This window comes from Schistocerca nitens, chromosome 7 (assembly GCF_023898315.1).
Source record: "Schistocerca nitens isolate TAMUIC-IGC-003100 chromosome 7, iqSchNite1.1, whole genome shotgun sequence".
Taxonomy (NCBI): domain Eukaryota; kingdom Metazoa; phylum Arthropoda; class Insecta; order Orthoptera; family Acrididae; genus Schistocerca; species Schistocerca nitens.
The window spans coordinates 390,095,981-390,121,012 of NC_064620.1; the positions used below are offsets into that span (position 1 = coordinate 390,095,981).

Sequence of the window (25,032 nt, forward strand, 5' to 3'; positions counted from 1 at the left end):
TTGGTTTCTACCAGTTTTTCCATTTGTCTGTAAAGAATTCACATTAGTATTTTGCAGCCGTGACTTATTAAACTGATTGTTCAGTAATTTTCAGATCTGTCAACACCTACTTTCTTTGGGATTGGAATTATTATATTCTTCTTGAATTCGGAGGGTATTTCGTCTGTCTCATACATCTTGCTCACCAGATGGTAGAGTTCTGTCAGTGCTCGCTCTCCCAAGGATATCAGTAGTTGTAATGGAATGTTGTCTAATCCTGGGGCCTTATTTCAACTCAGGTCTTCCAGTGCTCTGTCAAACTCTTCATGCAGTATCATATCTCCCATTTCATCTTCATCTACATCCTCTTCCTTTTCCATAATACTGCCTTCAAGTAGATCACCCTTGTATAGTCCCTCTATCTATGTACTCCTTCCACCTTTTTGCTTTCCCTTCTTTACTTAGAACTGGTTTTCCATCTGAGCTCTTGATATTCATACAAGTGGTTCTCTTTTCTCCAAAGGTCTCTTTAATTTTCCTTTGGGCAGTATCTATTTTACCCCTAGTGATTCATGCCTCTACATCCTTACATTTGCCGTCTAGCCATCCCTGTTTAGCCATTTTACACTTCCTGTTGATCTCATTTTTGAGACGTTTGTATTCCTTTTTGTACACTTCATTTACTGCATTTTTATATTTTCTCCTTTCATCAATTAAATTCAGGATCTCTTCTGTTACCCAAAGATTTCTACTAGCCCTCATCTTTTTATCTACTTTATCCTCTGCTGCCTTCACTATTTCATCTCTCAAAGCTACCCATTCTTCTCCTACTGTATTTCTTTCCCCCATTCTTGTCAATCGTTCCCTAATGCTCTCTCTGAAACTCTCTACAACCTCTGGTTTCTCAGTTTATCCAGGTCCCATTTCCTTAAATTCCTACCTTTCTTTCCGTTTCTTCAGTTGTAGTCCACAGTTCATAACCAATAATTTGTGGTCAGAGTCCACATCTGCCCCTGGAAATGTCTTACAATTTAAAAACTGGATTCTAAATCTCTGTCTTACCATTATATAATCTATCTGAAACCTTCCAGTGTCTCCAGGCCTCTTCCACAGATAAAACCTTCTTTCAAGGTTCTTAAAACAAGTTTGAGCCATGATTAAGTTATGCTCTGTGCAAAATTCCACCAGACGGCTTCCTCCTTCATTCGTAGTAGCTCACCCACCCTCCTCCTTCATTCCTTACCCCCATTCCATATTCACCTACTACTTTTCCTTCTCTTCCTTTTCCTACTATCCAATTCCAGACACCCATGACTATTAAATTTTCATCTCCCCTCCCTATCTGAATGATTTCTTTTATCTCATCATACATTTCTAAAATCTCTTCATCATCTGCAGAGCTAGTTGGCATGTAAACTTGTACTACTGTAGTAGGCATGGGCTTTGTGTCTATCTTGGCTACAATAATGCGTTCACTTTGCTGTTCGTAGTAGGTCGCCCGCCCTCCTAGTTTTTATTCATTATTAAACCTACTCCTGCATTATCCCCTATTTGATTTTGTATTTATAACACTGTATTCACCTGACCAAAAGTCTTGTTCCTCCTGCCACCGAAGTTCAGTAATTCCCACTATATCTAACTTTAACCTATCCATTTCCCTTTTTAAATTTTCTAACCTACCTGTCCATTTAAGGGACCTGATATTCCATGTTCCAATCCGTAGAACGCCACTTTTGTTTCTCCTGATAATGATGTCCTTCTGAGTAGTCCCAGCCTGGAGATCCCAATGGGGGACTACTTTACCTCCGTAATATTTTATCCAAGAGGACGTCATCATCATTTAACCATACAGTACATATGCATCCCCTCGTGAAAAATTACAGCTGTAGTTTCACCTTGTTTTCAGCCGTTCGCAGTACCAGCACAGCAAGGCCGTTTTGGTTAATGTCACAAGGCCAGATCAGTCAATCATCCATACTGATGCCCCTGCAACTACTGAAAAGGCTGCTGCTCCTCTTCAGGAACCACAAGTTTGTCTGGCCTCTCAACAGATATCCCTTCACTGTGGTTGCATTTACAGTAGGGCTATTTGTATCACTGAGACGCGCAAGCCTCCCCACCAACGGCACAGTCAATGGTTCATAGAGGAGAGGAGGGGGGTGGGAGGGGGGGTGGGGGGACGCATAATTACCTAACTATATCTCTCATCAAGGAATGTTACCAAAACAGACATGTTTAAATGATTTATTTCCAGGTCGAATTAGTTTTCTGGTAATCCTGTAAAAGGATTCAGCTTTAATAAATGGAGCCAAGCCTTTTAGTCTAGTGATGAAGTGATTGTCTGGAAAGCAGACGGTCTCAGAATCGAGTGCTAATTGGAGCACAGATTGTTCCAGTTTGCTTTTAACATAGCCTTCACCTCTCAACAATGTGGAGGTTCACTAGGAATGACGTGTGGTTCAGATTCCACACTAAACTGTAGGTCCCATTTCCCAGAAGTATTACTGGGGTAGGTTAGGGGCACACAAGTAGCCGCAGTGATGTTCAATTGAAATATTATTAATGGAGACTATGAAAAAAAGGAACTGGTTACAGCTACCACCACTGTGAGGCAGTAACATTATTCAAAGCATACAGTAGTTGATATTCAGGTTTGCAAAGTCTTCTCACTTGAAAACATAAAATGTGTAAGTTTGATATAAATGAGCAACATCCACCAAGCGTTCATTATATGCTACTTTATTACTAATATGTTTGAGCCTCTTCAGATGAAAGTATGATATGACAAATCATAGTTTGTTTATGGCTGGAAGCTAGTATGATGTGTAAAATGACTGCTTCTGGCCACAGCCTATCCAGAGGGAGAGATACCTCAACAGAGAGGAAAAAGAAATGCACTGAAGATATTGTGTATTACTGCTTCACTAAAAGATCACCGAGTTAAATTAAGATGTGTATTACATTACATTATACACATCAAAAAAAGTTTGCATCACACCAGTTCCCACAACTCCTGACTGAGTGGATATTGTATCACAGACATAGTCCCTTCGACTGTTCAGAGATGTCACTAAACCCGTACAAAGATGTAAACAACCATGCATGAGCAGCGCCGATTAGACGGAGGGGGTCTGACAGCTGATCAGTTCCAGTCACTCCACCAGGAAGGACGTATACGGCTAGTGATGTTTGTAGTTCAACCATGCCTAGATGGTCAATAACGCAGTTCGATCGCATCTGCATTGTTACTTTTTGCCAGGAAGGACTCTCAGCAAGGGAAGTGTTCAGGCATCTCAGAGCATGTTGTTCAGACATGGAGGACATATAGAGAGAGAGGAACTGTCGATGACATGCCTCGCTCAGGCCGCCTAAGCGCTACTACTGCAGTGGATGACCGCTACCTACGGATTATGGCTTGGAGGAACCCTGACAGCAATGCCACTATGTTGAATAATGCTTTTTGTGTAGCCACAGATACAGGCATGCATCAATGCAGGAGGAAGTGCTATTGGGTATTAGAGGTACCGGTGTGTACAGCAATCTGGACCACCACCTCTGGAGGTCTCACTGGATGGTGAAACAACGTGCAATGTGTGGTTTTCATGAGCAATAAACAGGGCGGAAATGATGTTTATGTTGATCTCTATTCCAGTTTTCTGTACAGGTTCTGGAACTCTTGGAACTGAGGTGATGCAAAACTTTTTTTGATGTGTGTGTAATACAAAGTTCACCTCCACAGCTGAGTGGTCAGCACGGCTGACTGTCGTGCAGAGGACACAGATTTGATTCCTAGTACAGCCAAGAATTTTTCCTTGTTGGGAGGAATGGGAAAGGGTCCACTCAGCCTCATGAAGCCAATTGAGGAGCTATTTCAATCAGAAATAGTAGCTCTAAGGTCTGCAAAACTGATAAAGCCCGAGAGAATGGTGTGCTGACACCACAGGCCTCCATACCCCATTCATATGATGCGAATGGCTGAGGGTAACATGATGGTCAGTCAGTCCTGACTGCTCCTTATGAGGCCACAATGGCAGAGGTTTATTCCTTTATTATATTTTGTACATAATACAAGTGAAAGAACTCTGCCATTGCCGGTCCCAAGCACAGGGCCTCATCTCACAAGTGATGAGGAAGGAGGAAAGAAAGGAGTAACAACCTCATTAGGAAATCCTGGACCCATCTGGCTCTGGACAGTAGCAGCCTATGAGGGCTTCTGCCTAGGGTTACAGGTGAAACACCAACACCCAGACATGTCTGTGTGGTAGCAACCAGTGCTCTGGTCAGCAACTGTTGGCTCTGTGAGCTCAGCTGTGATTGAATCTTCTGGAACTCAAAACTCCAGTCACAGTTATATGAGATCCTTTGGGATTTCATTACCAAAACCGAATTAGAGTGTCTAAAAAAATGCCAAGACTAAGAGAATTTTATATGAGAACACTCAACACAAACACACTACTGAAACCAGGTAAATTGAAACAACTGACAAACACCATGGATCAATCCCATATCAAAATTCTAGCAATTCAGGAAGCACAATTCTCAAATGAGAACCACTTTGACTTGAAAGCCAATACAAAATATCAGAGAAAATCAGCCATAATCTTTCCATGAAGAAATCTTAAACTCTTTGGAACTGGATTTGTAGTGCACAAATTGATATTGGACTCTGATATAGATTTTACTTCAAAATTAGAAAAAATATCAACACTCATGATACAATCCAGGAATAAAGCCTTATGCACTAATCAATGCACAGGCTGCCACATATAACTACAACAAGAAAAACCCAGAGATGATAGATGATTTCTGGGAAGACCTGGATGAAAACACCAACAAAATCCCCAAAAAGCATGCGAAAGTGTAATTGGGTGATTTTAATGCCCTGATTTTAATGCCCATTTATGCAGGGAAAGAGAATTCAAAGACAACTGGAAAACACACAGCCCAAAAGAGGGCAAACAAGAATGGAGGGAACCTAATAGACTTTTGCAGGAATTTCAACCTCAAAATAAATGTCGATACAATTCCAGAAACCACACAAGAAACTATGAACTTTGAAATCCCCTAGGAATGACCTAGGAACATTTCAGATAGACGGCATAGTGATATTCAGGGGAGGGAAAAAAGCCAGATAATTATGAATACAAGAACAAGAAAAGGATTTTTCTAATCTGATCACCACCCACTGAAAAACAAAGTGAAATTTATACCCACCAGACAAATCAAGAGGACCAACATAACTTTCTGAACAGAAACAGTCTCTACAATTAAACAAAAAAGAAATGTTGTTGTTGTTGTTGTTGTTGTTGTTGTGGTCTTCAGTCCAAAGACTGGTTTGATGCCGCTCTCCATGCTATTCTATCCTGTGCAAGCTTCTTCATCTCCCAGTACCTACTGCAACCTACATCCTTCTGAATCTGCTTAGTGTATTCATCTCTTGGACTCCCTCTATGATTTTTATCCTCCACGCTGCCCTCCAATACTAAATTGGTGATCCCTTGATACCTCAGAAAATGTCCTACCAACCGATCCCTTCTTCTAGTCAAGTTGTGCCACAAACTACACTTCTCCCCAATTCTATTCAATACCTCCTCATTAGTTATGTGATCCACCCATCTAATCTTCAGCATTCTTCTGTAGCACCACATTTCGAAAGCTTCTATTCTCTTCTTGTCCAAACTATTTATTGTCCATGTTTCACTTCTAATAACAGAATAAATTGAGAAAAATGACTGTAATAGCTGCACTGAGCTGTCAGAAAAAAAGAAAGAACTGATAATGGGGCAACTGCCAAGAAAAAGGAAACACAGATGAGACACAGCTATAGAAGACAGAATACAAGCCAGGGAAAAATTGAACAGTCATAGAACATCCAAAAAATAGGAAGAATTCAAAATTATACAGAACACCACTTCAAAAATAACCTGTAGAGACAAATAGATGTTACAAAAATGAAGGTCGAAAGAGAGAGAAAATGACTTTAACAATAATAACATACAAAATTTTTACAGAACATTCAGAGAAAATATGACAGGATATCAACGACCAAACTAGTGCTTCAAAAGATGAGATGGAACACTGGAGACAAATCCAAAAAAGAACTCCAACATATTAGCGCAATACTTCGACAAACTACTAAACTGTTATACAGCAACACAGAATCAACATTTTGAGAAGCCAGAACATAACCTTGCAGCGAAACAAGTGCTGTGTCATTGTGAGAGATACAGAAGCAAGTGAGTTGTGCCGGGACTTACCCCAGTCACTGCTACCAGTTCTATGTCACCATAACGCACCTGCGCTTAAACATAAAGGATTCCACCATAATCTAAGAGTGAAATTAAAAATTAAAATACCTCTTCCAAACTTTGTCAGTGTATGCTTCAGTATATTAATGTTAACATTGTGAAGTCTCAGAATGATCTAATGAATACATTTCTCTAAATATATTAAGAAAAAAATAAGTGTCACTAAATAAGAAAGGTAGAAAGCTAAAAATTGCTCAAAATGCATGTCACAATCAAAAGTTAATGTCTCAACTTGATCGGAGCAATATTTTTGTCAAAATCGGCATTTTTACGAAATTTGAAGGCACTTAATATTAGACTCAGAAAGATGAAAATTCGTACGTAGCCTCAGTTTCAAGTAAAAAAATAACTATGTGACTCCATTAAGTGACCTCTATTAGTTTTTAAGTTATTTACTAAAAACCATATTTGCAATGAAAACATCCTTACTCATAATGGATTATGTATCATTTGTATTTGTTATAGAAAGTTCTAATTACAGCACTTGATTACAATGATGAAATAATACTGTTGTACCAAGTTTCTAAACTTCATTGTACATAACAATCAATCATTACAAGGAATCTTAAACAGGCAGTTTTTCAAAGGTCATGTTCTACTGTTGTCTCTCCATTTTAAAAATTCTAGCTGGCAAAGTTTAAATGCAGCTGAGCTAAAACTTTTTCAGTAACTAAAGCAAATTTAACTTATATAAAAATTAAGAAGATTGTAAATTATTAAACAATAGAAATATTAATTAATATGTGCCCGAGAAAGCAGCCCTTTAGATGATGCCACCTGTGTTAGAGCAGTTGATAGCAGATGTTCTGTTCGGCAATCTACTGCACCCATATATAAATCTTCACACTGTGATATCAATCTGTCCGCATCAGTCAAAAGCCAGTGTGCACTGTGTCTCAGATGACATCAGAGCCAGACAGCTACCAAATGTGTTTTCAGTAAAAGTAAGATGTGAACTTGCAAGGACTGTGCACCATCCTGGATTTAGTTTTCACAGAATAATTTTTTGTGAGCCACTCGTAATGATGACAAAATCATGTGACAAGTGGTGAGATTAGTTTCCACTTTTAAGGTGAGCAATTAACTTTTGGTGATTAGAAGTCAGCACGGTAGACCATTTTACAAGGAACTTTCCATAGAGGTTGCCTCTGAATTGCTAATAGTGCTTTTTTGATAGGGACATTATTATTATTATTATTATTATTATTATTATGAGAAAACCTTTCTCAGACGTTATGTTATTATTATTATAAGGAATTTGTGCGTGTGAACTTTTTGTGAATGTATTAATCAATTACAACTCATACATTTTCTTTCAGCGAATACAATGGGTGATGTGGACTTGCACACTGGAAATTACGGTCAGTATCTCCTCCATCGCTTTCTGGTTGACTACGCTTTTGTAAATGACAAAATTAATTTATCCACTGCCCCACAACCTGGATTCCATATCCCCAACACACAAGGAGCATATAAAAACTATAAAATCACTGAAATATAACAAAGCACCTGGAGAAGATGGACTGATTTACGAAATCTGGAAATTAGACCATGGGAACATTACATCCAAAATACATGCAATCATCTGAAACATCTGGGACAATCATCTAAAACATCTGGGAAACAGAAAAGATACCAGAAGAATGGTAGCCAGTCCTAATACACCCCTTCCCCAAGAAAGGAGACAACCCAGACCCTAATAACTACAGAGGAATTTCACTACTGCCTGTGACATGAAATTCTTTCCAAAACCCAGTTAAATTAGCTAAAGCCTCTAAAGGAACCATTGCAACTAAGGAAGTATTTCCATTAATGCCAAATGAAGACACTATAGTACAGTAGTCTTACCAGAGGCCTTATATGCCTCAGAAACAGCTGTAATCAAGCGAAGAATGAAACTCGAGGAGATGGGTAAACAAGAGAGGAAAATACTGATAAAGTCCAACAGTTTGATTGAGAAAGAGCGGATCTGAATAAAGAAACCTGCAAAAGAGCTGTACGAACAGATAGAGATCATTACAAACAACATTAAGAAAAGAAGGGCAAAGTTCTACAGGCACATACAGAGAACGAATGAAAACAGACTGACCAAGAACATTTTTAATGCAGTCAGCTACCTCTATTCTAACAAATTATGTACTTGAAGATGTTTTTAAATTTTGCATAGGTTTAGGAATGTCTGACCACTCCGCATAATTCATTGAACTAGCAAAAACGAAGAATGAAATTTCATGTAACAAACGCCACAAGAAAAGGAACTTCAATGAAAAAAATTCAATTATATTTAGAAATAAGTTAAGAGTGGTTGAATGGCCTTACAACATCTGTATTTCAAGTAATAGTAACCTTAACAAATTTTTAAGTAGCTTTCTTGAAATATTTAATGAAACTTTTCTATTTAGAACCACATGCAACAAAACAACTAATAAACTTAAATGGATAACCCATGGTATAAAAATTTCTAGTGCCATGAAGAGGAAAGTACACAATAAACTGAAATATAATAAAAACAGATGTTTTACTGAGTATGTTGATCATTATAAAGCTATATTTGAAGAAGTTGTGAAGATAGCCAAACAAACGGCAAACAAGTTCATTGTACAACATAAGAGTAAAACAAGAGCAGTGTGGTTTGTTGTCAAATCAGAGGTAGGTGTTAGAGTTAGTAGTTATGAAATATCTAGGATTAAAGTAGATGACAGATTTATTGTACACCCATCTCAAATATCAGTGTGTTTACATGAATTCTTCATAAATGTGGCAAAGTCAGATGCTGATGTAGCAGAGTATCAGAGTAAAGTAAATCCCTCTGGAATCCCCCAAGAATCTGAGTATCTACGGATTAAAAAAAAAGAAAAAAACATCACAATAAAGGATATGGAAAATGTTATATTATCATTAAAAAATAAAAACTCTGCTGAGTGGGATGGGATACCCACTAAAGTGATCAAAACAGTGTGTGGCATAATAGCACCTTCCCTAACTAAAATTTTCAATCAGTCTTTTGAACAGGGATGCTACCCCGATGTTTTGAAGTATGCTGAAGTCAGACCTCTGTTCAAGAAAGGGACGAGGGAAGACTTGGGAAACTATCGGCCATTTTCTATTCTTCCTGTCCTGTAAAAAGTGTCAGAGAAAATGATGTTATAAGTAACCAATTTGGATTTCAACCAGAAAAAGAACACTCTGGATACAGTGAATAACTTTGCTGAAAAGATAGGCAAATCATTGTATCACAGGAGTACAGTTGCAAGCACCTTCTGTGATCTCACACAAGCATTTGACTCTGTGAACCATGACTTGCTTATCTACAAATTAGACAAATACGGGATTAAAGACAATGCTGTAAACTGGCTAACATCATACTTACACAACAGAATGCAAATGGTATCTATCACCTCACCTCAGATGCAGTGAATTCTAAACGGAGTACAATATCACAAGGTGCACCTATAGGCTCCATTTTGCTGCCAGTACTGTTCCTATTCTACATAAGTAACTTGTCCATAAATACAAATTCCCCATCAGTTCTGTTTGCAAATGACACTTCTGTTTTAATTGAAGATGACACTGCAGAAAAAATCCTGAAATCCATCGTAAGCATACCAGATACCTTAGTAAACTGGTCCAGTTAAATGGATTGAAACTCAATATTGCAAAAACCCATACGGTACATTTCAAAACCAAACATTCAAAATGTGTGGAACTTAAAATACAACATAGCAGTCAACCTATGAAAGAAGTTGATAGAGTCAAGTTCTGGGACTACATGTGGACAAGAAGTTAATCTGGAATACACTTCCTATCAAATAAACTAAGCAGTTTTGCATTTTCAGTGCAAATTTCACTGACTCAAGTAACTGAAAAATTGCTTATCATAGTTATTTTGAATTTGTCATTAGATATGGGATAATTTTCTGGGAAAGTTCAAGTAGTGTATCTCGAATACTGAAACTACAAAAGAAAATTTGCCAATACTGCGTAACAAACAGTCCTGTTGCCCGTTTTTTTTTTTAACTACAAATCCTGGCTGTTCCCTCCTTATACATTTATGAAATTATAATCTTCCTACATTGCAGGAAAAAAAATATTTGAGGAGTATCATTTTAACCATACTAATAACACAAGAAATAAAAATAATTTTATGCTACCCACACACCATTTGAAATTATATGAACAGACTCCACAGTTTATGAGGATGACAATATATAACAAGTTAATGGGCAAAAACATATTTAATATGGAGTCAGAAATTTTAAGAACAAGGCTACAGCAGGTTCAGTGGGAGAAATGCTACTATTCAATAAAGGAATTCATAGAGGATGAAATGATAATTTGAGCAAGGGGTAATTAAGTGTTATATTTCATTGTATGTATATATAACAAAATTGTATTATTATTATTATTATGCTGTCTGTTAACATCAGCTGTTCTTTGTTTATGGAAGACCTCAAGAAAATAAACATCTCCACAGATAACATGACAGACAGGAAAAAAAAAAGATTGAAAATAGAAATGGGGAAAGCCTGAAGAGAAGAATACAGGAAAGAAGTGGATGGAAGAGAGGAAGAAGAAACACTCCCTTTGTCAAAAAAGTTCAGGACAGGTTTCTCCTTATTTCTGAATTTGCAATACTAAAAAGGAACAAACATAGTTTTTATGTTACCTGGTACACATGCGTTCTTGAAATGATCTTGAACAAGTTTCCATGCAAACTCACCTCAGGGCTGTGTTTAGCAACATACAGTTTGGGTTCTCAACACATTAGATGGTGACACAATGGATGCTGATTGTGAGCAAAGAGTGAAGATTAAGTTCTGTGTTAAGCTCGGGAAAACCTGTAGTGAAATCGGTACAATGATTAGGCAGGCATATAGAGAAGAGGCACTTTTAAGAAGTCATGTTTTCGAGTGTCACAAAAGGTTTCATGAAGGCAGAAATTCAGTGCAAGACAATCCTAGAATTGGTCGCCCATCTGCAGAACATACAGATGCAAAGAAGAAGTGTGTAACACAGTTATTGCAAAGAAGACGGCCGTGTAACTGTGCATGCGACATCAGAAGAACTTAATTTGAATTGTGATGTGTGTCATAAGATTTAGGGAAATGGAAACTTAATGCAAAACTTGTCCCTCACACACTAACAGACAAACAGAAAGAGGAAAGATGAAGAATTTCTGAACAACTGGACACAGCCAGATGTGGTACCACATTTATATTAAAGATTATTGCTGGAAATGGAAGTTGGCACTACCAGTATGACTCTCACATGTAGCATCAAAGTGCTGAGTGGAGGAGTCTTGGATCACCAGCCTTGAAAAAAGTCAAATGACAGCCTTCAAGAACACAGACAATGTTGACAGCATTCTTTGGTACTAAAGGATTAGTTCACCATGAGTATGTCCCTCCAGGTCAAACAGTGAACCAGACTCTTCACGTCAAAGTTTGTGACAGGTAGTTTGATATCGTCACCCTGATATGTGGCACTGTCAGGACTGGCTCTTACTGCATGACAATGCAAGACATACAGCACTTTATCTGACACCGAGTATCCGACCAGATATTCTGATATTGACATCACACATCTGCCATATTCGCGCGACCTCTCACCTTGTGATTTTGTCTTGTTTCTGCTAACGAAAAAGTGACTGAAAGGAAAGTTTCATCAAGATATGGCAGACATCCAGGGCTGTGACAAATGAGCTTACATGCATCACTATTGAAAATTTCCCTGCTTGCTTCCAAGACCTCCAGAAACGTTGGCAATTGTTTATAGATAGCCAAGGGGACTACTTCGATAGGAACTAGGATCATTACTTGTTAAGTGCAATTTTCTATTTTTTTAAAAACCTGTCCTGGAACTTTTCTGACAAAGGGAGTATGAGAAGTTTTTGGGAAGAAGAAAGGAAGGGACAGAAAAAATGCCATAAAACTGATTGCACTGAAACGCTCTCCTTAAGGGGGAATTAACAATGATATCTGAGCCATGTGGGCTTGGCCTTCTGCTGATTTCGCCCCTCATTGATGATCTCTGTCTGAGTAACTCTGGAGGCACTTTGGTGGCACCATCGGTGGGGACAGAAGCAGTAAAGCAGGAAGGTTTTGGGAAAGAGAGTGCGGTGTGTGAAGCGACGTGGCTGGGGGTGCAAGAAGTTTGGAGTTCTATATGGTACATGAGAACTTATCAGCTCCTGTGAAGATGCCAAGCCTGGTTTTGACTGTCAAGTATAGCAGTTTACATAAGTGGGAATGATATTTGGGAAGACACAACACCAACTTGGAGGTTATTTAGCCATTTCATGTGAGTGTAGAAGATCTAGCCTCTTGCAGGTTTAAGGAGTGGAAGGATACAGGCCATCCCGTCCCAGTTAAGTAACTCCAGTGTATGTCCTTACCTCTCACTCTTCACCTTCCATGCCCCTCCCTTGCGTGGGATTTATGCAACCACCATTCATAATTAATAGCAGCTATTTAAAAATCATTTAATGAAAATTGATCAGCAAATTTTGGCTAACTGTAACTGCCTATTCACTGATTGTCAATTTTTTTTTAAAAATAAATCTGTATTTTTCTTTCTACTGAATGACAGTGGGCTCATAATTAACAGCAGCTGTTTGAAAGTAATCTATTTTTCAGAACATTTTTCACGGAGAACAGCAGTTTTTCTTAGTACTTTAAAATTAACATAATGTATCTCGACCTTAAGAAACTATTATTTTTGTGGTTACTGGTTTCGGTCAGTTACTGACCATCTTCAGACCTCATACTGACATATGAATATAGAATGGATTACGAGGGATGTATTCACATAGTAGTAACACATAAAATATATCTTATATAACAAATAATAAAAGAAGAAATTATACCCATGTTGGTAGGAGGCGGTGGTGAACGGAGCAGGCATTATGAACTCCACAAACATCAAATGCTAAGGATAGCAACGCAGCCATTGCTTAAATAAACAATGCTCTGCCCATTGCACACTGAACTACATCAGCGACAGCCAATCAAGCATACAGAATGTGAAACAGTTGTTACAATATGGTTTATACAGAATGATTAAACGAAAGCTAATAACAAATGAAGAAATAGGTGCTTTATAATATTGTATGGCAGCAAAGATGGTGATCAAGTGATGCTAATGGTTCCCATGGGGATGGCCTGGTCATATCGATATGCACCACCCAGCAGAAAAGGACTTAAAGCATTGCGACAGTGGCCATCAAATATGTACTGGCATCCAAGTCAACATGTAGAAATGCATGTGTGGTATTGCATATTGCTCCTAGATCATAATGGCAGTGGAAATATTGTTTGACTGATGCTGTTATTTACCATTGAAGTGGCATGGAGGTGTCAATGTGTACATTTCACAGGTGAAGATTTGAAAGTTGCAACTACGATCAGTTGTTACAATATACTGGCATGCAGATAAGATGACTGTCGTATTATGTGTCAGATCCCCTAGATGACACTTACCACGTAACTAACAAGATAACAAGTAAAGCAGGGTACATGATACCTAAAGCATGAAAAAATATCAATTACATCAGAAGAACTAAAGCACAAAATCTCACTGATCCATCGACGTATTCGAAAACATAACACAAAAAGCATAAGAAACTGAAGTTTAAAAGAACTATGAACATTGTTGTTTACAGTTATTCCAAAAAACAGGCGTACACAATGTCAGATATATAGAAATATAGGTTACATCACCATAATATAATACACCAAGGAACCATCTAAGTAGTAATAAATGTAAAACAAACACATAAGCAGTCAAAAGTTAAAAGATACTGTGACTGTAGTTGTTTACTGTCATAAAACTTTTATAAAATAGCAATGAGCATGACATTACAATTATTATATAGAGAAATAAAAGAGGAATAAATGTGAACAGAAGTAAAACAGCATTCTTTAGTTAGCCTACGGCAAAATCATCACATTGCGTGAAGGGTGGCACTGCACACAACCTGAGCCTAATTAAGATAGTCATGAATAAAAAATAGGAATGTAATCTGCCAAGAGTTTAAAATAAAGTGCACAAACTTTATTACAAACATCAAACCATGACATAAAAATTAAAAGAAAAAGTAAATGAGGCATGGAACAGCAGGAACATTCTATAGTAAGTCTTCAAAAAGATCATAGAAATATTTTTCTCTTAAGTCTAATTGCTCATAGGGTATGGATAAGGATTTATTTTTGTAGTGAGCATAAATTTCTATCTTTCCTAATTTTTTAAGTAACAATCCTTTAGGTGCAGTATGAAGAACTTTTAAGTTGTAGATCCTTCTGAGTGATTGTGATGTGTTAGGTGTTGGCCAAGTACTGATTTATTATGAGACCTACCTGAAGTATGGTCCTTATAATGAGTAGTGAAGTTCCTAGCTGTCTGACCAATGTACTGTTTATCATAATCTTCACACAATATTTTATAAACAACGAAATTGAGATAGGTATTACTGCAGTTTCTAATTGTATGTTTCAACCTATTCTGCAAAAGATTATTAGTACTAAAGGCTATTGTCAAATCTTTTTTCTTGAAAAAGTTATCAACTTTGTCAGAAATTAAGCACATGTATGTCATTTTGGTAAATTTGCTATCACAAGTAGTAAGATTGTCATCAGATTATTGCAATTTACAGAGCAAATAATCAAATTCATTGGGGTGCAAACAGTTAGCTTTGACAATTTGCTTTAAAATGTATAATTCATTTTGGATTGCTGAAAGTACTCTTGCTTTCAACTATTTCTCATTCAGTGGCAATATCTATTACTTTCAAGCAACTCAATGAACTCTACTATTGCACTCATGATCTTATTTGAAGCAACTGTATTGCAACAACTGTTTTACTTCCTGTATGTCTGACTGGCTATCACTGATGTAATTCGGTGTGCAGTGCACAGAGCATTGCATATTTGAGCAACAGCTCCATTGCTCTCCTCGGGCCTGCTCCGTTAACAGTCACCATCAGCCAACATGGATATAATTCCTTCTTTCTTTATTTGTTATATAAGATGCATTTGCACACATCCCTCTTAATCCATCCTATGTTCATATTTCAGTATGAGGTCTGAAAATGGTCAGTAACTGGCCGAAACCGATAACCAAACTTTAGGTCGAGACTGTTTACGTTCATTTTAAAATGAAAGTCATTTGCTTAAATCTGATCAGTGAATTTTGGCTAACTGTAGCTGCTTATTCAGTGAGTGGTTGTTTTTTCTTTTTTTTTTTTCTTTCTTTCTTTCTTTCTTTCTTTTTTTTTTTAATTCTGTATTTTCCAATCTACTGAATGACAGTTGGATCACTATTAATAACAAACGTTTGAAGACAATTTGCTTAAAACCTGATCAGGGAATATCGGTTAACTGTAGTTAACTATTCAGTGACTGTTAATTGTTTTTAAAATTCTGTACCTTTGCTGTCTACAGGGTGACAGTGTGTTCTTAATTAATGGTAGCTGTTTAAAAGTCATTTAGTTAAAAAAGACTGCTCAATGAATTTTGTACACTGCAGTTAATTGATTTTTGAGTCTGTACTTTTGGTGTGTAGTTAACGGCTAGTTGCTTGTAATTAGTGGCAGCTGTTTAAAAGTAATTTTTATAAAGTCTACTTTAATGTGATTGTTTTTAAAATGTGTTTGACTTAAATAAAAGTAAGTTATGTATTAAAGATGATGAATGCTGAAACATTATATGGGGACACCAGTCCCTCCATTATGCTGACTCGATCCCATAATTTCCGTCATGAATTCCTAGTTATCAACTGGTATCCCAGAGCGTAGTTACTTTCCTTTTTCTGGAAAGACCCAGAGGGAGCAGGGGATGATGGTCATCTTTTCCCTTCTTGCAACAGTGTTCTCAGTTACTACCTTACTTGTGTCAGCAGTATAACTGTATTTGGTTACTACTATTTTCCAGGTAGCAATCATCAGCATGGAAGACAGGCCATGCCCAGGGGTAGGCTAGCTCAAGAAAGACCACCTTTTGTATAAGTTAAGAATTAGGCAGCAATCAGGTGAGGACACAGTACTTGAATTGGCTGCTCATTTGCACGGTGTAGTAGGGGAAGCCTTGGACCTCAGACTGGTGAGATAGGTGCTATGCTCATTGATGGTTTTGTGGCTTTTGTAGGACTGCAGGAAAATGTGAACTTCTTATGCAACAGTCAGCTTGTGCACACAAAAGTATAAAGGACTCAAGCACAGGTGACACACCGAGTGAATCGTCTTTGTGATTTAAAGCAGGCATCCCTGATGCCCAATGAAAGTACTGCTGTTGATAGCTTAATTAGGGAGTTACAGGTACATCTGGATCTTCTCATGTTAGATGACCTAACGAGTGTAAGCAAGAGGAATAATCTGTGCCGTCAGGAGAGTAAGCAGGAAACCGAGGGACAAATAAATGTGGTCACTTCGAACGCTTTAGCTAGGTTGCCAAACCCCGTTTTGTATCTACTACAAGGGATTAGTGACCTTCCTATTGAGCAAGTTGAACAGGTTGAATTTGTGTTATGGTTAACAGTTTGGTTTGATTTTCATGCTGATGCATTGTGCATTTCACATGCCATTGTTCTTCAGCTTCTTTATTGGTTGAACTGTGGAGTTTTCAGCAAATTTTCTTTTAGATTATGCAGAGTGAAGGATCCCTTTGTGATTTGACACAGTGTATTAGTCAACTGAATTTGTTACACCAGATCAGGCATCAGTTGGAGCACAAGCATTTTTGGCATGTGCAATATCAGCATGAGACCTTGCTTCAATACATTGACGAAATCCATACTGCTGTGCTAGCTCTGGGTCTGCAAGTAGTTGAAGGTGATGTGTTTAATACCATATTAGCAGGCATGAAGCCTAAGGACTGATTACATGCAGTTTTTTGTAGAAAATCTACCACCTTTGTGAAATTAGATACCACGGTTGCCAAGATGGGAGGTTTAAGATTTGCTCATGAGCAACAGTAGGCAGGCAGTCACCTAATTACTCCATCTGAGTGGAACCAGCACGAGGCCATGGGCTTTGCACTTGGTAAGGTTAAACCTAAGTTTCAGGTGTGGTGATAGTCGACACTTTGTGTGGTAATGTCAAGTGAAGAGAGGCCTGTGTTCAAACATCTGGTACTATAGGACAATGGCAGGAAGAAGTATCCATCATCCTGTTAAGAATTGGTCCCATATTAGAGCAGTGCAAAATCTTATGCTTCCATGTGTGTGTGCCCACTTGAATGATGAGCCTGCATGAGCTATTTTGGATTCTGGGAGTTCCGCTTCATTACTTCATTATAACTGGTATCTTGAATTAGGGAATTTGTGTAGAATGCTTTCCAGTTCCCCCCATCAAGAGATGTCATGTGGTTAATGGACAAGAGTACCTCTGGTAGTGGAGTTTTGGGGCAAGTTAGGCACACTGAATTTTACACAGCCTGTTAACATTGTTATTGCTAAGAATTTGTCAGTTAACTTGATACTGGGCTGTGATTTCATTGAGTGTACCAGTCTGGTTTTTGATATCAAGCGCATGCCTTTTATTTCAATCTTTGCCCTGAGGCTAGGATTGAGTTCATGTTGGCAATCTCAACTGATTAATAATGTGCAGTCGGGAGTCGTCTGAGTTTGCCACTGATCATTTAGAACCTGGTAAGGCTAGGCAGCTGTTGAGTGTGTTATCCCGATTTCCCGTTGTCCTCACAAACAAATTAGGCGTCATTAGTAAGACGCAATATAAGGTCCACTTGGTTGACGATATTCCTGTTCATCAACCACCTTATAGATTATCGCTACTCACGATGAAGATTTTGCACAGGCTAATTAATAACATGCTCCAGGATGGCTTCATTAGACCTTTGACTCGTCCCTATACTTCATCGATATTTCTTGTTCCTAAAGGACAGAGTGACGATTATCCGCCATTCATCAATTACAGTGCAGTCAACCAGAAAGTCATCTTGGAATCAGTTCCATTGACCTCCCGTCACAATTGCTTCATCTGGTTTGCTGGTGCTGTTGGTTCTCTGTAGTGGACCTCAATCAAGCCTGCTGTCAGATAACCTTGACCAAAGATTCCAAACCAGTAACTGCCTTTTATTCTGATTGGAACTTTTAAGAGTTTAACTGCGTTCCTTTCAGACTGTCTACAGGTGCAACCATGTTGTGTCTCATCTTCTGGACCACATTTTGGGATATCTTAAGTTCAAATCCATTTATAACTATCCTGATGATGTGGTGGATTACAGTTCCAAGTTCACAGAGCATTTGAAGCACCTCGAAGAAGTTTTGTTATGTCTAATGGAAGCCGGGCTCACTGTCCAGCCATCTAAGATTACATTGGCTTGCCCTTGTATATCCTTTTTGGGCCAACTGGTCTCGGATTAAGAGGTCAGCACTGATCAGGAGTGGACACGTTCCTTGTGTGACTTGCCACCCCCTTCCCTCCCCGACACCCCAAGTGTTAGAAGGGTGTTGCCAGATTTATTGGAATGGCAAATTTCTTTCAGAAGTTTGTTCCTAATTTCGTCCAACTGGTGGCAACCTTGAATAACCTGTCCAAGAAAGGCGGGTCCTTCCTTTGGTGGGGGAGAGTCATCAAGCTTCCTTTGAGGCAGTTAAAGCCGCCCTTAGCAACCCTCCTGTATTAGTTATTCTGGATTTTGGCAAGCCATTCACTGTTTAAAGTGATGTGTACAATTCTGGGGTAGCAGTGGTACTCCTCCAAGAACATCAGGGGGGAGCAGCATCCTGTCAACTATGCATCATGCTGCTTATCTCCCACTGAATTAAAATATTCAGTGTATGAGTGGGAAGCTTTAGCAGTTCTCTTCACCTTGGAGAAGTAAGTTCTACCAAAAGGATAGGAAATTTGTGTTCAAGACTAATGATCAGGCACTGAGTTGGGTATTGACTCCCTCTCCCCGAAAAACTGCTAGGTTGCTCGTTGGGCAGTCCACATCTCCACATTTTGTTTTAAAGTTCATCATATCAGGGGTTGAGACAACAGCAAGGCCAATGCTTTAACTCGCATGCATGAAGACTGCGACTCCCCTCAATATGCAGAGGACGGTCGCCAACTTGCCCTGGGCGGTGCTGTGTTGACTGATGTTCAGGAAGAAGGTTCCCATACTACCAACTTAAAAAGAGAGATTTTTTTAAAATGACAAGCACATAGATGGGTAAGTTCTTAATTAAGGTATTGTGTGTCAAAAGGGGAAGGGTAACACGCATTCAAAATTTGTTTGTCTCAGGTATTGGTTTCCATGATCTTTAGGTATTTTCATAGCTCCAGGGTGGGCTGTCATTCAGGTCTCCATAAAACTTTGACCAAAATTAGACAACATATGATTTGGCCATCTATGTGCAAGAATATATGTCCATTATGCGGGGGAGTGTCAGTTATGCAAGCAAGGGAAACCCAATTCTAAATCATGCAAGGGTCTTCTCGGGTCTACTCAAGACTGCAGACCCACGGACAGTCTCTTTGTCGACTATGCAGGGCCCCTTCCGTGTAGCAGGGTGGGGGGATTGGGGGGGGGGGGAATTGTTACATCTTGGGGGTATTGGATGGGTTTTCCCATTTTAGTTGGTTAATTCCCAGCCACAGGGTCACTCGTAGCCAATCTGTACAGTCTCTCACCAAAACTTGTACTGTCTTTTGCTCTACTTTACCCTTGCTCCTTACTACCCCCAGCCATCCTTTGTTGATTGTATTAATAGGTATTTGGAGGCTGCATGGATAATATTTCATGTTAGATCTCAAAAACACTGGGACCTTTCTATCCCATGGTTAAACCTTGCTTATAATACTGCTCAGCAAGAGGCTATCAAGGTTACTGTAGCCTCATTAATCCTGGCCTACCTGATTAAGTCTCCCTTGAGTAATCTTTGGATCATTGATGAGCTGCTTCCTGAGTGAGTGTCTCCCTAAATCATCCAACATAACTGGGAGAGAGCGAGACGCAATACAGAGCTCGAGCACATGTGTCAGCAATGTAGGTACAATTGTGGGGGATGCAAGTTCAAGGGAAAGGTCAGAGAGCACACGTTTGTGTGTAAGTTTAATGTTGAAGCCAAGGCTAGAGCATTCCCTTCTAATAAACTGGTTCACCATTTTATAGGCCCCTCTAAAATTTTAAGATTTCTGAGTCCATTTAATATACTGGTTTGTAATGAATTGAATGCGAAGATCTCTAGAGTACATGTTAGTCAGGTTAGGGAAGACAGCTAGCCCCATCTTTACCCTCTGCCCTTGGTGCCGAACCATGGGGGAGGGAGGTTGAGCCATATGGGCTCAGCCTTCTATCAATTTTGAACCTCATTAACATTTTTTGTCTGGGTAACTTTGGAGGTATGCTGATGGCACCATCGGTGAGGACAAAAGCCACAAAGTAGGAAGGTTTTGGGAATGACTGTGGGGTGTGCAGAGCAAGTTGATCAGGAATGCAAGAGGTTTAGTGTTCTGGATAGTACACGAGAGAACGAATCAGCTCCTGTGAAGGAACAAAGCCTGGTTCTGATTATCAGTTATCACCTGCCCTGCAAAGGCGTTTCTGTGAGTGGGTATAATATTTTGGAAAATACACCAGCAACTTGATTATTTGGTTGATACAACACCAGTGAAGACAGGTCGGCCTCTTGCAAGCTTAAGGAATGGAAGGACGGTGGCCATCCTATCCAAGTTAAGTAACTTCAATGGAGTTCATCACACATAATTAATAGTAGCTATTAAAAGTCATTTGGTTAAAATCTGATCAGTGAATTTTGGCTAACTGTAGCTGCCTATTCAATGACTATTATCGTTTTTAAAATTCTGTACCTTGTGTGTATACTGAATGAAAGTGGGTTCATAATTAATGGCAGCTGTTTAAAGGTCATTTGGTTAAAAAAAAACTACTAAGTGGATTTTGCTAACTGTAGTTAATTGTTTTTAAAATTCTGTACTTCTGGTGTATAATTAAGGGCTGGTGGCTCATAATTAGCGACAGTTGTTTAAAAGTCATTTTTTCTGAAGCCTGCACAGTCAACTTTACTGTTGATGATTTTTAAAACTCGTTTGACTTTAATAAAGGCAAGTAACGTATTAAAGATGATGAACGTTGAACCAGTTATGTGGGGACTCCAGTCATTCCATTAGGGTGACCCAACCCCAAATCTTCCCACTTGAATTCCTAGTTACAACAGATAAATTTATTTCAGCAAGGAGTTTTTATGGTTTTGACTGTTTCTTACATGTGAAAAATTTCATGTGAGATTTTCCTTCACACATGGAATTTTCCACACTTAAGAAACTGAGACAGAATTATTACAATTTTAATTATGCAAACTGCAGTTCTACGAGCAGATTGTTTCTTTTTTAAAGATGGAACAAAAATGAGGAAAACGTGTAATCCCAGAATGTGGAATTAGATATCAGAAAAAAAGGAAATTTCCCTGATAACTACAAACTGAGAGAAACAGGTTGTTACATATTGGAGTAGTGCACGGAAAATATCTGAATTCTGGACGATCCTTTCTAAACTCTATTGAACAGAAGGCAACCAGTACTGATGTGTTGGTGAATGTGCCAACACCTTGTAGATAGAGGAGGCCGAAATGCACGCTATCTAACGCAGACGGGCGTGAATTCTGGAACAGGATAAGTAGTGAATTCTAATAAGAAAAGTATGCAGCTCCTCTAATACTTAACTTTTATTTATCCTTGTTGTGAATACAGCATTCTTGATGAGACATTTCATACGATAACTATCAAACTATGTAAGGCTAATGGCGCCTTGCTAAGTCGTAGCCATTAACTTAGCTGAAGGCTATTCTGTCTCTCGGCAAATGAGAGCAAAGGCTTCGTCCGTATAGGCGCTAGCAACGTCGTCGTACAACTGGGCTGGCGAGCTCTCGTACGTCTCTCGAGACCTGCCGTGTGGTGGCGCTCGGTCTGCGATCACATAGTGGCGACACGCGGGTCCGACATGTACTAATGGACCGCGGCCGATTTAAGCTACCACCTAGCAAGTGTGGTGTCTGGCAGTGACACCACAAGTACCACAAGTGTTTTTATTTGATCCTCCTTCCAAAAAAGGTCTGGATATTAAAACAAATGTGAATATCTGAATAGTTTTCTATACAAGTACTTGAAATATATATTGACTATTTTTCAACATAAAACATCATAATGAGATTTTCCCTCTGCAGCGGAGTGTGCGCTGATATGAAACTCCCTGGCAGATTAAAACTGTGCGCCCGACCGCGACTCGAACTCGGGACCTTTGCCTTTTGCGGGCAAGTGCTCTACCATCTGAGCTACCTACCGAAGCACGACTCACGCCTGGTCCTCACAGCTTTACTTCTGTCAGTATCTCCCAGGCTGTGGCTAAGCCATGTCTCTGCAGTACCCTTTCTTTCAGGAGTGCTAGTTCTACAAGGTTCACAGGAGAGCTTCTGTAAAGTTTGGAAGGTAGGAGACAAGATACTGGCAGAAGTAAAGCTGTGAGGACCGGGCGTGAGTCATGCTTCAGTAGCTCAGATGGTAGAGCACTTGCCCGCGAAAGGCAAAGGTCCCGAGTTCGAGTCTTGGTCCGGCACACAGTTTTAATCTGCCAGGAAGTTTCATACCAGCGCACACTCTGCTGCAGAGTGAAAATCTCATTCTGGAAACATCCCCCAGGCTGTGGCTAAGCCATGTCTCCGCAGTATCCTTTCTTTCAGGAGTGCTAGTTCTGCAAGGTTCGCAGGAGAGCTTCTGTAAAGTTTGGAAGGTAGGAGACAAGATACTGGCAGAAGTAAAGCTGTGAGGACAGGGCGTGAGTCGTGCTTTGGTCGCTCAGATGGTAGAGCACTTGCCCGCGAAAGGCAAAGGTCCCGAGTTCGAGTCTCGGTCCGGCACACAGTTTTAATCTGCCAGGAAGTTTCAGAAAACATCATGGCGACAGAGATATTTGCTATAACTGTGTATAAGCTTTCACAATCTCTTTGCATAAATACTTTGGCTTGTCCATTGAACCATGTCATCTGGTAACATATTCTATTTGTAATTACAGAAGCAATAAACAAACATTGTAAAATTATCATGAAAGCACGTACTTTGTAAATATGCTGTTGCTTTCCCATTTAAAATGAATACCTTCTGCTTATCAATTTGAAATTACTTCATACTTACATATGTACACTAGTAACTGTCAACAGATAAAACCTGTTTAAATCTACTTGCTGTAAGGATGGAAGCCTATTCACAGTGGACATGTTTAGTCATCATGTTACTAATAGGCATTTTCACTGCTCAAAGAGAAATAACATGACATTTGTAGAAGAAGTAGCAAAGGCATTTGTTTAATTTCTATTGAATCTGCAATGATTCCAAATTACCTGTTTTACGTTCATTAGGTACTTATAAAAAGTTCTTTGTACCACAGTGCAGAAACCCTTTCTTTGTACAGGAAGAAACCCCTAAGTTGAACTTTAAAATGTAGTGTGCTTATCTGTTTTAAGATAATGCCAATTTCATAGAATGAGGATGATTAAATTATTAAACTGGATGAAAGACTCATTCACAATTTTATCAACAAAACTCATTATCAATGAGATAAAAAGGTGGGATCTCATTACTGGGTAGTTATTTCCATCACTCAGAGATTGTAATTGTGATGTCTCACTATGTTGTGGAATGAACAGTATTAGAATTATAATACACTTTCTCAGCAAAATGTAGCATTTATACAATTTCTATTTTTTTCATATATACATGTAATGATTTATAGTTAATTGTTTTAAATCTCTCTCTTAAAATAGTACATCCTTTTGGGCTTGATTGAAAGTTTGAGTGTGTCACACAGTTCAGAAATGTATTACCAATGGACAACGAAAAATGATAATTAAACAACAAAAATTCAGCAGCTTGAGATAAGATAACCAGAAAGAGAATTAAATCACTGTATGAAATAGTAGCCCGTCCATCACCTTCATTAATAACTCTATCTTCTCAACAAGATTGTTTCCCAGATATATTAAAATATGCATAAATAAAACCACTCTTCAAGACAGGACCTTGAGAAGATATGGGAAATTATCATTCCATCTTTCTTCTTTGGGTTTTGACAAAAATATCCAAAGAAGACAGTTGCCAACTTAGTATAAAACTCTATTGTAAAACATGAGATTATTTTGAAAAACCAATGTGGTTTCCAGCAAGGGAAAGACTATAGACACTATAAATAATTTTGTTGACAACATTAGCACCTCACTCCATGAAAAGAATAAAGTGAGAGGAATCTTCTGTGACCTCACTAAGAGCTTCATCACTGAAAACCACATCTTACCTATCTGCAAACTAAAGGCATATGGGATTAAGGTCAGTGCACAACAGTGGCTTACCTCATATCTATCTAAAAGAAGACACAGAGTAATTATTTCCTCAAATTTAGGAAATTAGCCTTCAAAATAGAGAATTGTAACATAAGATGTCCTCCATGGTTTTATTCTCACAAGGGAGACTCTCCATCGCATCCTCCCTCAGAGTTAAAATGGTAAGATGGCCCAGTGGACAGCCCATCAATAACAGAACACAGATCAAGCACGAAAACAGGGAGAAAGTATACTGAATTGTGAAAAAAGAAGCAAAATAGAAATAGAGAATGGTCCATACTTAAGGTATGCAATCTCGAGCAAACTGGCAGAACCATGTGTTGCGGTTGTGTGGACACGTTGTTGGACTGCAAAGTGGGAGATCCTGTTTAAATCTCCCTTGTGACCCCCCCCCCTTTTT

General features: G+C 38.8%; 1 protein-coding gene across 4 annotated transcripts in view; it reads right to left on the minus strand.

Annotated features, from left to right (window-relative positions):
• LOC126194713 (reticulon-4-interacting protein 1 homolog, mitochondrial-like) overlaps positions 1-25,032 on the minus strand; it is a 176,153-nt gene that overhangs the window by 78,472 nt on the left and 72,649 nt on the right. The window contains exon 9 of one of the 4 annotated variants that reach the window (XM_049932956.1): positions 11,008-11,125. The exons of the other annotated variants lie outside the window; for them this stretch is intronic. Coding sequence (XP_049788913.1) covers positions 11,110-11,125 — 16 coding nt within the window. The 3' untranslated portion in view covers positions 11,008-11,109. Of the gene's footprint in view, positions 1-11,007; positions 11,126-25,032 lie in introns of those variants that run through there. 4 annotated transcript variants of the gene reach the window in all.